Source organism: Pantherophis guttatus, chromosome 3 (genome assembly GCF_059756535.1).
Source record: "Pantherophis guttatus breed Tessera chromosome 3, ASM5975653v1, whole genome shotgun sequence".
NCBI classification, from domain to species: domain Eukaryota; kingdom Metazoa; phylum Chordata; class Lepidosauria; order Squamata; family Colubridae; genus Pantherophis; species Pantherophis guttatus.
The window spans coordinates 8151366-8165400 of record NC_142065.1 but is presented as its reverse complement, the minus strand read 5'-3'; the positions used below and the strand labels follow the sequence as shown (position 1 = coordinate 8165400).

At 46.2% G+C, this 14035-nt stretch overlaps 1 protein-coding gene across 2 annotated transcripts in view; it reads right to left on the bottom strand.

Annotated features, from left to right (window-relative positions):
• Positions 1-2918: 2918 nt before the first annotated feature.
• EEF1A2 (eukaryotic translation elongation factor 1 alpha 2) overlaps positions 2919-14035 on the bottom strand; it is a 28817-nt gene continuing 17700 nt past the window's right edge. For both annotated transcript variants that reach the window (XM_034441281.3, XM_087889013.1), the window contains exons 4-8: positions 13505-13801; positions 11751-11901; positions 8962-9218; positions 7665-7899; positions 2919-3270 (exon numbers count right to left, since the gene is read on the bottom strand). In XM_034441281.3, coding sequence (XP_034297172.1) covers positions 3143-3270; positions 7665-7899; positions 8962-9218; positions 11751-11901; positions 13505-13801 — 1068 coding nt within the window. In that variant the 3' untranslated portion in view covers positions 2919-3142. The remainder of the gene's footprint in view (positions 3271-7664; positions 7900-8961; positions 9219-11750; positions 11902-13504; positions 13802-14035) is intronic.

Here is a 14035-nt window from a genome sequence, read left to right as displayed (position 1 = left end):
ACGTTTCTCTGTGCTCTACACTCTGCTGGTTGGTAACACAACAATATCCTTAACACTCAAGTTTCCTACACTCTTGACCTTCGGAGTGGCCTTAAAGCATTGAGGGCTTGGGTAGTATTTCTAAATGATGAATTTTAGAATAACAGAGTTGGAAGGGATCTTGGAGGTCTTCTATCCAACCCCCTGCTCAAGCAGGAGACTTTATACCAGGGGCCTGCAACCTTAAATACTCCCATTTGGAACAGTTTCCCACAAAAAAGAAAACACCGGGAGCCACAAAACCTGAGTGGGCGTGGCCAACTCAATGTCACTCACTTCCACCAGTCACATGACACCCGCCCTAGCCATGCATACCCAGCCGGTCATTAGGGTAGAGAACCAGTTGTTAAAAAACACCGGGAACCACAAAATCCTTTTAACATATCTCTCTCCCCTCCTTCCCTCCCTCTCCCCCTCTCTGGATCTCTCTGTCTCTGCCCTGGCCGCTTCTCCATCCCCCGCCGTCGCCCTTACCTTCTCAGGCCAGGCGAGGAGTGACTGGGAGGGGAGGGCCAGCCAGTGGTGGGATCACCTGACAGGGAGCCACAGCAGAGGGTCCAAAGAGCCACATGCGGCTCCAGAGCCGCAGGTTGCTGACCCCTGCTTTATACCATCCTGGACAAATGGCTGTCCAATCTCTTCTTGAAAACCTCCAGCGATGGAGCATTCAAGATTTCTGGAGACAAACCCTTCCCCTTTTTCATAGCTCAGTCCCATGTGTTTCTAGGAATAAGAGACAGACTCCCTATTTGCACGATGAACTTCTCTGGGTCAAAAAAAAAAGGAGAATGTATTGTCTGAACACTCTAATCTGGGTACCCAACTCAGTCAACTAACACCAAGGGGGTGAGTTTTAGCTCTAGAAAACCCTGGAGTTTATTGGGATTGTTGAAGGGCGCAGCTAGAACAGAGGGTCTCCAAACTTGGCAACTTTTAAGGCCTGTGGACTTCAACTCCCAGAATTCCACAGCCAGCCCTGGAATTATGGGAGTTGAAGTCCGCAAGTCTTAAAAGTGGCCAAGTTTGTAGAATTCTGTCCTAGAGAAAACCTATGTGGTACCTGTGAGTTGGCAATGACCAATAGGGAATCAATCAGTTTTGAGGATTCAGATGTCTGGAGAACCTAAAATGTCAAGATGACCATCAACAACAGATGATGGAAACCCTACCCCCTTTTTACATGTAGCTTTAGCCACCATCTTGACTTTTTTGACCTCCCACCCCTGCATACACTTTGGAGGGGACTATTAACTTCCTTGGCAAGTTTGCATTCTAGCTAGATGTGCAAAAGCCTCACTCTGGGTTAGCTTAGCCTTCGATGTGTTTTGTGTCAGCCGCCCAGAGTCACTCCAGCAGTGAAGGTGGATGGCATATAAATTTAGCAAAGGAAGAGTTAAATAACATTATGCAAACCCAGGACTGATGTTAAGGGTACCAATGGAAGAGAATATTTGTAGCTCAGGGTTGAATTGTGGAGTCCTTGATGCTCTCTGAGCTTGCTTGTTTTTCCGCAAATGTTTCATTACCCAGCTAGGTAACATCATCAGTGCTAGAAGGGAGCGAGGGAGGGTTAAGGGGAGGGAGGAGGCAGTGGTGAAATCCTCCCCGGTTTGCCATCGGTTCCCTGCCCACGCATGCACAGTGCGCACCAAACGTGTGCTTCGCATGGAAAAAGGAGGCTTGGGAAGGTAAGTAGAAGAGTGAGGGAATAGCTGTGCCATGCGATAAATCGAACCAATAACATTTCACCCCTGGGAGGAGGAGGAGGAGGAGGAGGAGGAGGAGGAGGAGGAGGAGGAGGAGGAGGAGGAGGAGGAGGATAAGTGTGGGCTCCTTAATACTCTCGGAGCTTGGCTATTTTCTTGTACACATTTCATTACCCAAGTAGGTAACATCATCAGTACTAGAAGGGAGTGGGGTGTGCCAAGTTGGGGAAAAGGAAAGGGGGTAGGAGGAGGAAGAGGAGGAGGTGGAAGATGATTGTGGGGTCTTTGGTGCAGTCTAAGCTTGGCTGTTTTCATGCACACATTTCATTACCCAACTAGGTAACATCATCAGTGCTAGAAGGGAGCGGGGTTTGCTCTCTGCTTATATAGAAGTGGCTTGCCCTGTCAGTGTGAATGTGAGTGTTCTTAGTGCTTCCTTTTTTTCTTTTTTAAGGGTGCTTAGCAGGGGTGAAATGCTCCCAGTTCGGACAGGATCGCCCGATCCGGTAGCGATGGCGGCGGGTGGTTCGGAGAACCGGTAGCAAAAATCCCTGCCCCCCCCACATGCCCAGCTGAGCTGCACAATCATCAGAGGCTTTTTTAAAAATTTTTAAAAGCATTTTTCTACAACCTCTTCGGCCGAAAAAATGTTTTTAAAAGTAAAAAAAAAAAGCGCAGCTCAGCTGGGATCGTCAGAGGCTTTTAAAAGCATTTTTTCTACAACCTCTTCGGATGAAGAGGTTGTAGAAAAAAATGTTTTTAAAAGAAAAAAAAAGCCTCTGCTGATCAGGCAAGTCAGCTGGGATCATCAGAGGCTTAAAAAAAAGAGAGAAAAAGCCTCTGTCAATCAGGCAAGTCAGCTGGGATCGTCAGAGGCTTTTTAAAGCATTTTTTTACAACCTCTTTGACCGAAGAGGTTGTAGAAAAAACTGGTTTAAAAAAAAAAAAAAAAAAGGTGGCCACACCCACTCAGTCATATTACACCCCCCCCTGCACCAAGCCACGCCCACAGAACCGGTAGTAACAAATTTTACATTTCACCACTGGCGCTTAGGGGTGTTGTGTGAATGCAACCCCACCCCCCGAGAAAGGACCAGCCGCAAAAGATTTAACCTCTCCATCCGCCACGCAGATATTACAGGCATACAAGAGAACGCCAAGAGGCCGTGGGGGTGGGATGTTGTACCAGTTTTATTGGTAAAATTGAACACGAAGGCTCACGAACGCTGGGACATGCTTTTCCTTTTAAAGAACTTCCACTGGACCTTAATAGTGAGCATCCAGTCGTTCACGTACAAACTTTTACAAGCGGATGTGTAGACATGCGCCTCGGGGGGAAGATGACAGCATCCGGGTCGGGTCGATGGGTGCTGGGCGAGGCACAGGGTACCCACGATTCATTTGCCAGCCTTCTGGGCTTTCTGTGCGGACTTGGTGACCTTGCCAGCCCCGCCGCTCTTCTTCTCCACGTTCTTGATCACGCCCACCGCCACGGTCTGCCGCATGTCGCGGACGGCGAAGCGACCTGGAAAACGGCAGCAGAGTTAGAACAGCCCCTCGGTTGTCATCCCCCGCTCAAAACAAGGTTGTATCATGCCTTGTGTGTATGTGTGTGTGTGTGATGCCCCCGTCAGAGTCTGAAGTCAGAGTCTGAATCCGAGGGGGAAGACGAATAGCTGACAGAGAACGGAAGAGTGGCTCCGTTGGCTGTGGAGGAAACTGGGGAAGGGCAAAGTCAGGGCAGAGCAGGAGAGAGGTGGAACAAGGGAGAGGGGGTTCCGATGAAGACCAAGGCCCACCCCCTCTTCATCCTAGGGAACACAGAGAAGAACTGAGAAAAGAGCAATGTGGGTTGCGTGGCTTATGAGGGAGGAAAGGGCCCGATTCCCTTCACAAGGCACACCTGGGGATGGAGTTTAAAGGAGAGGCAAATGGGAGGGGCGGTTGTCGGGAACAAACACTGAGTTCATCTTGTGTTAACTGCTTTATCTGAGTCCCTGGCATCCTCCCAACTGGTTTGATTTACTGCCATGCTACTTCACTTCTGGAACACTTTATCTTGCTTGCCCTGCCGGATTAAAAACCGGCTATTACAGTTTTGTGGAAATGTTTTTCTCCAGACCAGAGAATAAAAGGGACGTTGGGGGCAAAGTTGGTGCTAATCAAGGGACTCGTACTTATTCTCTGGATGTGTTGCCTTTGTGCCACGCCCCGGGTCATCACATTGTGTGTGTGTGTGTGTGTGTGTGTGTGTGTGTGTGTGTGTGTGTGTGTCTGAAAGGAACGCAGACCTGGCCTCGACTTACAACCTCAATCGAGCCCCAAATTTCTGTTGCTAAGCAAGAGAACTGTTAAGTGAATTTTGTTTCATTTTATGACCACAGTTGTTAAGTGAATCACTGCAGTTGTTGAGTTAGTAACACAGTTGTTAAGTGAATGTGGCTTCTCCGTTGATTTTGCTTGTGAGAAGGTCGCAAAAGGGGATCATGTGACCCTGGGACGCTACAACCGTCTTAAATACGAGTCAGTTAACAAATGTCTGAAATTTGATCACGTGGCCAGGGGAATTCTGCAACGGTCGTAAGTGTGAAAAACGGTCGTAAGTCGCCTTTTCCAGCACCGGTGTAACTTTGAACAGTCACTGAGAAACTTTTGTCACTGCGTTGATTTTTGTCTGAATAGGAATGCTAGGGGAGCTTTTCAAATCCATTTTAGTATGTGTGGCAATCTTTTAAGTCCGCTTCAAGATTTATTTATTTTTTTGTTGTGATGGGAAATGGCTTTGTGTGTCGCTCCGCAAAGAAAAAAACACTATTACCAGGGGTGAAATGCTCCCAGTTCAGACTGCATCGCCCGATCCGGTAGCGATGGTGGCAGGTGGTTCAGAGAAACGGCAGCAAACATCCCTGCACGCCCCCCCCCACATGCCCAGCTGAGCCGCGCGATCATCAGAGGCTTTTCTAAAATTATTTTGAAAAGCATTTTTTCTACAACCTCTTCGGCCGAAAAAATGCTTTTAAAAGTTAAAAAAAAAAGCCTCTGATGATCGCGCGACTCAGCTGAGATCGTCGGAGGCTTTTAAAAGCATTTTTTCTACAACCTCTTCAGCCGAAGAGGTTATAGAAAAAACGTTTTTAAAAGGAAAAAAAAAGCCTCTGACGATCAGGCAACTCAGCTGAGATCGTCAAGAGCCTTTTAAAAGCATTTTTTTACAACCTCTTCGGCCGAAAAAATGCTTTTAAAAGTTAAAAAAAAAAAAAAGTTGGCCACGCCCACCCAGTCACATTACCTCCCCACCAAGCCACGCCCACAGAACCAGTAGTAACAAATTTTACATTTCACCACTGACTATTACCCAATTTGGGATAATTTAACTAATTTGACCCCTGGCCACCACAACGATGCCCTTGAAGTAATGTCCCAGTGCCTGGAGGCTGTGCGGATCTGGATGGGGAGAAACCGGCTCAAACTCAACCCTTCCAAGACTGAGTGTCTGTGGTTCCCGGCATCCCGATATAGTCAGATGACTCCATCTCTGACTATTGGGGGCGAGCCTTTGGCCCCCTTGGAGAGGGCCTGCAATCTGGGTGTCCTTCTGGATACGCAGCTGTCCTTGGAGGAACATCTGACGGCTGTGGCCAGGGGGACTTTTTGTCAGGTTCGCCTGATACGCCAGTTGCGGCCCTTTCTTGATTGGGATGCCCTGCGCACAGTCACTCATGCCTTCGTCACCTCTCGCCTGGACTACTGCAACGCTCTCTACATGGGGCTCCCCTTGAGGGGCACCCGGAGGCTCCAACTGAACCAGAATGCGGCTGCACGGGTAGTTACGGGAGCTGCATGGTGCTCCCATACAACACCTCTCCTGTGTGAGCTGCACTGGCTCCCAGTGGTCTTCCGGGTGCGCTTCAAGGTGTTGGTTATCACCTTTAAAGCGCTCCATGGCATAGGACCTAGATATCTTCGAGACCGCCTTCTGCCACCGACGACCTCCCATCGACCCATGCGCTCCCACAGAGAGGGCCTCCTCGGGGTGCCATCAGCCAAGCAATGCAGGCTGGTGACCCCCAGGGGGAGGGCCTTCTCTGTGGGGGCACCTACCCTCTGGAACCAGCTGCCCCCAGAGATAAGGAGAATCCAAGACCTCGGTGCCTTCTGCCGTGCCCTTAAAACCTTCTTTTTTCAGCAAGCCGGGCTGGCTTAACTCTTTTAAATGTTTTAAATTGGTTTGTTATTGTTTTAATTACGGGGCCAAATTTATATATATCCTTTTAATACTATTTTAATGTTTGTAATTTATGTTTTTATTTGGCTGTACACCGCCCTGAGTCCTCAGGGAGAAGGGCGGTATATAAATTGGATATAAAATAAAAATAAAAAATAAATAAAATAAAAATAAACTAGATTTGGGGAGCCTTAAAGAGCATTGCAAATTCTGTGGTACATGCTTTGCTGGGCCTGTCTTAAACTATCTATCTCTTGATGCAAGAATTTCCCATGCCACGGGAAAAAAAAGTGACTTAGAACCGTTTTTCACACTTACGACCACTGCAGCATCCCCATTTTCGTGCGATCAAAATTTGGACGCTTGGCAACTGGCTCATATTTATGACGGTTGCGGTCAGAGGAGGGTTTCACATATTTTTACCACCGGCTCGCCATGTGCGTGCCATCCGCGCACGCACCTGGCCTTCCGTATATGTGCTTTGTTCGCGCGCGGGGCTTAGAAAATATAACTAAATAGGACACATAGCGCCGGGGCGGATGGGTGAATACCACCAAACCGGCTCAATACTACCACTGGTTGCAGTGTCCTGGAGTCATGTGATCCCCTTTTGCGAACCCTCTGACCAGCAAAGTCATTGGAGAAGCCAGATTCACTTAACAGCCATGTTACTAACTTAACTGCATTGATTCACTTAACAACGGTGGCGCGGAAAGTTATAAAATGGGGCAAAACTCACTTAACAACTGTCTCGTTTAGCAACCAAAGTTTTGTGGTCATTAAGGGAAGGGCCTGGTGGCTCAGCAGACTAAAAGCATTGTGATTAACACCAGCTGTCTGCAATTACTGTAAGTTTGAATCTCACCAGGCACAAGGTTGACTCAGCCTTCCATCCTTTCTAAGGTAGGTAAATTGAGAACCCAGTGTGTGGGGGCAATAAGCTGACTCTGTATAAATATACAAAAGGATGAAGGCTATTGCTTAACGCACTGTAAGCCGCCCTAAGGCTACGGAGAAGGGCGGCATATAAATCAAATTTTAAAAAAAAAGAATGTCGTATCCCTTCCCCTCTGTTGAGAGAGGGCTGTTCAATTTGGACACAGATGGCCTCTTTGACCCCTCTTTCAAACTGAGTCTCCGGAGAAGAGCAGCATATAAATCAAATTAAAAAAAAAAAAATTAAGTTGCAGACCATCTGTATGTTGTAACTGCATTCACAAGGATTAAGAGCCACGGTGGCGCAGTGGTTAGAGTGCAGTACTGCAGGCTACTTCTGCTGACTGCCGGCTGACTGCAATTTGGCAGTTCAAATCCACCAAGTTTAAGGTTGACTCAGCCTTCCATCTTTCCGAGGTCGGTAAAATGAGGACCCAGATTGTTGGGGGCAATGTGCTGATTCTGTAAACCGTTTAGAGAGGGCTGTAAAAGCACTGTGAAGCGGTATATAAGTCTAAGTGCTAGTGTTATTGCTATTGCTATTCCTTCCATATTGCAGGCAAACTCTGCCCACAGTCTGGAGTTCGATCCTGACTGGGTCAAGGTTGACTCAGCCTTCCATCCTTCCGAGGTGGGTAAAATGAGGACCCAGATTGTTGGGGGCAATAGGCTGACTCTGTAAACTGCTTAGAGAGGGCTGTGAAGCGGCATATAAATCTAAGTGCTATTGCTATTAAGAGAAGGAGCCAGGGTCTCACCTAAGGGTGGGTATTGGGAGAAGCTCTCAACACACATCGGCTTGCCAGGGATCATCTCCACAATCGCAGCGTCTCCAGATTTCAAAGATTTGGGATTGTCTTCCAGCTTCTTGCCAGAACGTCGGTCAATCTTCTCCTTAAGCTCGGCGAATTTGCAAGCAATGTGGGCGGTGTGGCAGTCAATGACGGGCGAATAGCCGGCGCTGATCTGTCCAGGGTGGTTCAAAATGATCACCTGTTTGGAAAAAAATAATATTAATAACAACACCCAAATTAGCCTGCATCACAGTCATGTGATGCTAAATGACTGTCATGTGATGGTCACGTCATGCGAAATGATTGCGTTCTCCTGCGTTCTTGGATTTATTTATTTTTTTATCCTTCATTTGCGGTGTTCCGTTTTTGTGTTTTTAATTGTGAATACGTGGTACGCCATGGTTTCTCAACCTTAAGCCACTTTTAAGACGTGTTGACGGACTTCGACTCCCAGAATTCCTCAGCCAGCCATGTCTGCAAGGATACGTTTTAGGTGCCTAAACATCTGAGTTGTTTTTGCTGGGAAAAAAAAAAATTACATTCAAAGTTGTCCCAAAGGTGCTTTTTCAGGAGGCAACTGGACTTTCTTGTTGTTGTTTTTTCTTTTGAAGACATTTCGCTTCTCATCCGAGAAGCTTCTTCAGTTCTGGAATAGGGAATGGAAGGATTTGTATTCCTTGCAGACAGCTGGTCATTTGCATTCTTTTTAGAGAGTCGTCGAGGCCACTTGGAGGTTTATCTGCCCCTCAGGGTCACCAGAGTAGTGACACAGATAAATCTCGTAAATATGGTTGTAAAACTGGGCCCAAGTCACATGGTGACTTGACTTGCAACCACACCAACGTATGACCAAAATTCTGGTCCGCACTGTGGTTGTAAATCGAGGACTACTTGTACCAGATTTGACTAAACACGTCATAAGAGCATGGTCAATATTTGTTCCCTGATGGGATACAAATATAGCCCCAAAAATTAGTCATGGGAAACTGCCAGCTAGGCTGGAAGGAAGGATCAAGTGAGGGCCTAGCTTGGAATCCTTGCATAGCCATAAGGGACATAAGCTTGACTTTCCCCAAGAGCTATGAATCCTTATCTGGGTCATTCCCAGGGAAAGGCAAGCAGTCTGGGGAAATTCTTGTAACATAGGTGCTAGACAATAAAGCTAACTGACTTCTGCTATACAGAAATGGTTCTGGTTGCTTGCTCCAGACAGTTTAGGATCCGATGACACAGCTCTTCAAAATGGCCACCCTCTGCTCACCTGAGAAGTGAACTGGGCCGCTTCCTGAGGCGGGTCCGATTTGCTGTCTCCGCAGACGTTGCCCCGGCGGATGTCCTTCACGGACACGTTCTTGACGTTGAAGCCAACGTTGTCTCCTGGCAGAGCTTCGCTCAAGGCCTCGTGGTGCATCTCAACCGACTTCACCTCGGTGGTAATGTTCACGGGGGCAAAGGTGACCACCATGCCAGGCCTGAGGATCCCTGTCTCCACACGGCCCACGGGGACGGTCCCGATACCTGTGAATGGCCACAAAGAGGGTCAGATCAATACAACAACCATCAGGGAACACAGAGTCTACAAAACATGGGAAAAACTCTTCTTGATAGGTTGATCTTCAATCCCCATCTTCTTCTTTCCAACGGTAGCATTAACCTGCAAATCTGGAAGGCCCCAGTTTTGGTGGCTTGTTATCAGAGAATACAATTTTTTAACAGATTTTCATGGGGGAAAACAGTATTAAAATTAAGTGATTAGAAGTCTGAGATTCTCAGTCATCCAGGACATGGTTGTCCCAAAGGTGCTTTTTCAAGAGGCCACTAGATTTTCTGGTTTAGAGCTGAAGAAGCTTCTTGGATGAGAAGCAAAAAGTCTTCAAAGAAAAACCAGAAAGGCCAGTGGCCTCTTGAAAAAAGCACCTTTGAAATGATGTGATTAGAAGTTAGGACTTATTTACAAGCAGCAAATTCCATTGTAGGTTCTAACCATGTGCTATACAAATGTACATACAGAAATTGCTTAATTTTACAGAGTTCCTTCATACAATTGTGCAGAACTGGGCTGGCACATTAAAGACAAAGGGCTAAATTATTTGCCCATAATGAAGGAGAAATGTAGAAGTGAGAAAAATTGTTTGAGAAATTAGAATCCATATTTTTTAGAGAGATAGATCGATCTCTAATGTAACTATATTTTTCGGAGTACAAGACGCATCTTTTTCCCCCAAAAAAGAGGATGAAAATCTGGGTGCGTCTTATACTCCGAATGTAGCCCTGCCCAGCTTCTCAAGGAGGTTTCAGAGGCTGAAAAAGGCATCAGAAACGAAGCTTCAGAAAAGAAGCCCCCAGAGCTTCAGAGGCTTTTTTTCTGAAGCTCTGTTTTGGAGGCTTTCAGAGGCAGAAAAAAAAGCAAGGCACAGAGCTCACAACTAAGGAATCTGTTGCTAAAATTCACCTCTGGGAACAGCTGATTGGGGGTATTCCAGGAGGCTGATCCACCTGCCAATCAGCTTTTTTCTTATTTTCCTCTCCAAAAACTAAGGTGCATTTTATACTCCGGTGCGTCTTATACTCCGAAAAATAGGTATTTGCCATCCGTCTTGCGATTCAAGGCAATATATTTAACATTCTCTTCTATTAATCACCAATACTGTTTATTCTAATCATAAGTCTATATTGTTTCTTTGCTTTTAAATTAAGAGCCATGACCATTTAGAAAATATAAGCATCTAAATATAGATGAGTCGTTAACATTTTTTTTGAAGTTTCCATACTTATTGGTTAGTTCAAACATGAATTACAGGAAGTCCTTAATTTATGACTATAATTGAGCCTGGAATTAGGTTGGAGGCCTTGTCAGTCATTAAGTGGGTCACCACATGATTGTACCTGCTTTTCTGTGGCAGTCTTTAAGTGAATCAACTGTCCACAATGGGTGTATTTTAGCAGAAACTGAAAGTAAATGCTAAATGACGGGTTATAAGTCAAGGACTACCTGTGATGTCTTTTTTCTGCATCTGAATAACAATGGAATACCGTATTTTTCGGACTATAAGATGCACCGGTGTATAAGACACACCAAGATTTCAAAGAGGTAAGCAAGAAAAAAAAAAAGGTTTTGCCCTCCCCAGCCCCCAGGAGCAATCCGCAGGCCTCTCAAAGCCTCTGTGTGCCCCCTTTTTGCAAAAAACAGGACGCACAGAGGGTTTGGGAGGCCTGCGGAGTGCTCCTGGGGGCTGGGGAGGGCAAAAACACAACGTGGGGGGGGTTTGGGAGGCCAAAAACGGGGGCATTTTTGCCCTCCCCAGCCCCCAGAAGCACTCTGCAGGCCTCCCATAGCCTCTGTGTGCCCCGTTTTTGCGAAAAGCAGGCCGATTTTTCATAAAAACGAGACGGAAGGCCAAAAATGGCTGTATTTGGTGTATAAGACGCACTAACATTTCCACCCTCTTTTAGGGCGGGAAAAAGTGTGTCTTATTCTCCGGAAAGTACGGTAGTTCTTTTTATTCTTCAAATTTTTCAAGAAGAATACCAAACTCCTTTTATCTTAATTTTATACACCTGCTTCTTGCAAAAATGAATGATTTGAGGCTTGGGAAATACACAAAACGTTGCTTCCAAATTTACAAAGGGAGAAGCCAGCAACATTTCCAGGTCAAGTAAAAAAACCTTTAAAAAAAAGCAAGCAGTTCTGCCCAACCTCACATGAGCCACAAAATTTTTTAAAAAAAATTGAAATGGGGAAAACACCATTTCAATTAAAACACCATTCTCAATTGTAAGAAAAACAATGTAATGACTGAAATCTCAATAGACTCCCATGTTCTCTATAAAGTCTAGTAGAAACAATGGGACTGCAAAGCTTTGCAATTTCATAATTCCGTTTTCTTTTGAGTGGGTGTCTGTAAATAATAATATTTGGAGCTCGACTTGTTTGCTGGCCTGCAGAAGTGTGTTGCAGTAAGTTTTGCAATAAGGTGCAGCCTGCAGAAACGTAAAACTTCAGTCACAGGACCTGCCAAGGACTGGCTTTCCCCCAGATGTTCACCTCACCTCCAATTTTGTAGACGTCTTGAAGAGGCAGGCGTAGAGGTTTATCTGTAGGGCGAGTGGGGGGCAGGATTGTATCCAGGGCCTCCAAGAGAGAGACCCCGCTGGCGTTGCCTTCTTTGCGTTCCACTTTCCATCCTTTGAACCAAGGCATCTAAGCGACAAAATGGCAAAGCGGGTGATTTTGAGAGGGGCCCACCACTGAAAAATCCAAATCCAAAATCCACACAGACACATCCCCCAAAAGAGGAAAATCATAACTTTCTGGGGGTTTTTTAATACGTAACTGATATTGAAACTTTTAAACAAGGGATACAAATCAACCCAAAGTAGTATGAAGTTGGGAAAAGAGATAATGTTATTAGAGTGAGTGAGTAAGTGTTGTTTGCTCCTTGTTTATATGCAGTAGATTGACCTGCCAGTGTTGGTGGTATGTGGTTTTTCTCCTTGATTAGGATATTGTTTTCTGCTTGATTGTTTGTCTGGCTTAATCCCTGCTTATCTGGGTGCTGGCTGATGGTGGAGATGTATTCATTTGTTTCCTTCTTAGCCTTTTGTCTCTTTTGAATGGGGTGTAAATGTGGCTTATGTCCCTTGATGGCTGACTTGGCTAAATGCCAAGTTACCAGGAATTCCTGTAGGAGAAAGACAGGCAGAGCTTGGGGGCGGAGTTAAGAGAGGAATTAGTCTGGAGTCATTTATGTTGCCACAAATGGTCTAAGAACAGCCCCTCTTGAATTCCCTTTCTTCAATGCTCCTACCGTGTTTTCCCCAAAAATAAGACCCTGTCTTATATTTTTTTGAACCCTGAAATAAGCGCTTGGCCTTATTGCCATGCACTCAAAACCCCGACTGGGCTTATTATCAGGGGATGTCCTTATTTTGGGGGAAACAGGGTAAGCTGATGCAAATTTTTCCTCTCATACTGAAGGAATCTCTCTTTTTCAAGCCCCTTTCTGATAGCTTTTAAGAAAATCATAAACACTTGTTTAAACCCATTTATTTTGGTCATTTATTAGATTTTTTTTAAACCCACCTTTATAAGTAACTCAAAGCAGCGTTACATATCTGATAATCCTTCCTCCTATTTTCCCCACAACAAAAACTTCGGGAGGTGAGCTGGGCTGAAAGAGGCTTTGGGTGGCCCAAAGTCAACCGAGCAGGATTTCTTACCTAAATTGGAACTGTAACTCACCATCTCCTGGTGATTGGCCCAAAGCCACCCAGCCAGCTTTCATGCCTAAGGAGGAACTAAAATTCTCAGTACCTGGCTTCTACGCCAGCACCTTAACCACTATTTCGAACTGGCTCTCTTTGCCACTTAAAGGGGGTGAAGAATACTTGCACTCATGTTGCTCTAGAATTATTGAGGTGCCTTAAGTGCCAATGTATTTCCCCATTCAAAGAAAAGGCTTGAGAGACAATCAACCAGTGGAACAGAAGTTGCCTTCAGAAGTTGTGGGAGCTTCATCTATGGAAGCTTTCAAGAAGAGACTGGACTGCCATCTGTCAGAAACGGTGTAAGGTCTCCTGCTCGGGCGGGGGGGTGGACTAGATGACCTACAAGGTCCCTTCCAACGCTGTTATTCTGAGACCGAGCAAAACTTTGGGTTTTTCTGAAAAGCAAAGACTGCAATCTTTCTAAGGCCACCTTTAATTTTTAAAAACTCTTTCGGGTAACCATCCAGATGCAGCCAAGCCCCAAAGCAAACTCGAAACGGGAGCTCCCTCTCTGAGTTGCCCCTCCCAAAACTTACGTTGGGAGACGGTTCCAGCATGTTATCGCCGTGCCAGCCAGAGATGGGAACGAAGGGGACGGTGGCCGGGTTGTAGCCGATCTTCTTGATGTAGGCGCTGACTTCCTTGACGATCTCATCGTACCGCTTCTCGCTGTAGGGCGGCTCCGTGGAGTCCATCTTGTTGATGCCGACGATGAGCTGCTTGACGCCCAACGTGTAGGCCAGCAAGGCGTGTTCGCGGGTCTGCCCGTTTTTGGAGATGCCCGCTTCGAATTCCCCTACGCCGGCAGCTACAATCAGGACGGCACAGTCGGCCTGCGGGGGGGGAGGGGGGGGAGATGGAGTGAGGGGTGAAGTCGATTTGCCAGAAGACAATGTTTCATGTAGTTTAATAAAAATGCTATACAAGCCATCATTGAGAATAGATGGATGGATGGATGAATGTTTACATAAATACACATCAATGGTGGGTTTCTACCGGTTTGCCCCAGTTCGGGCGAACTGGTAGTGGCAGTGTTGGGAGGCTCCGCCCACCCGCCCGGACGTAAT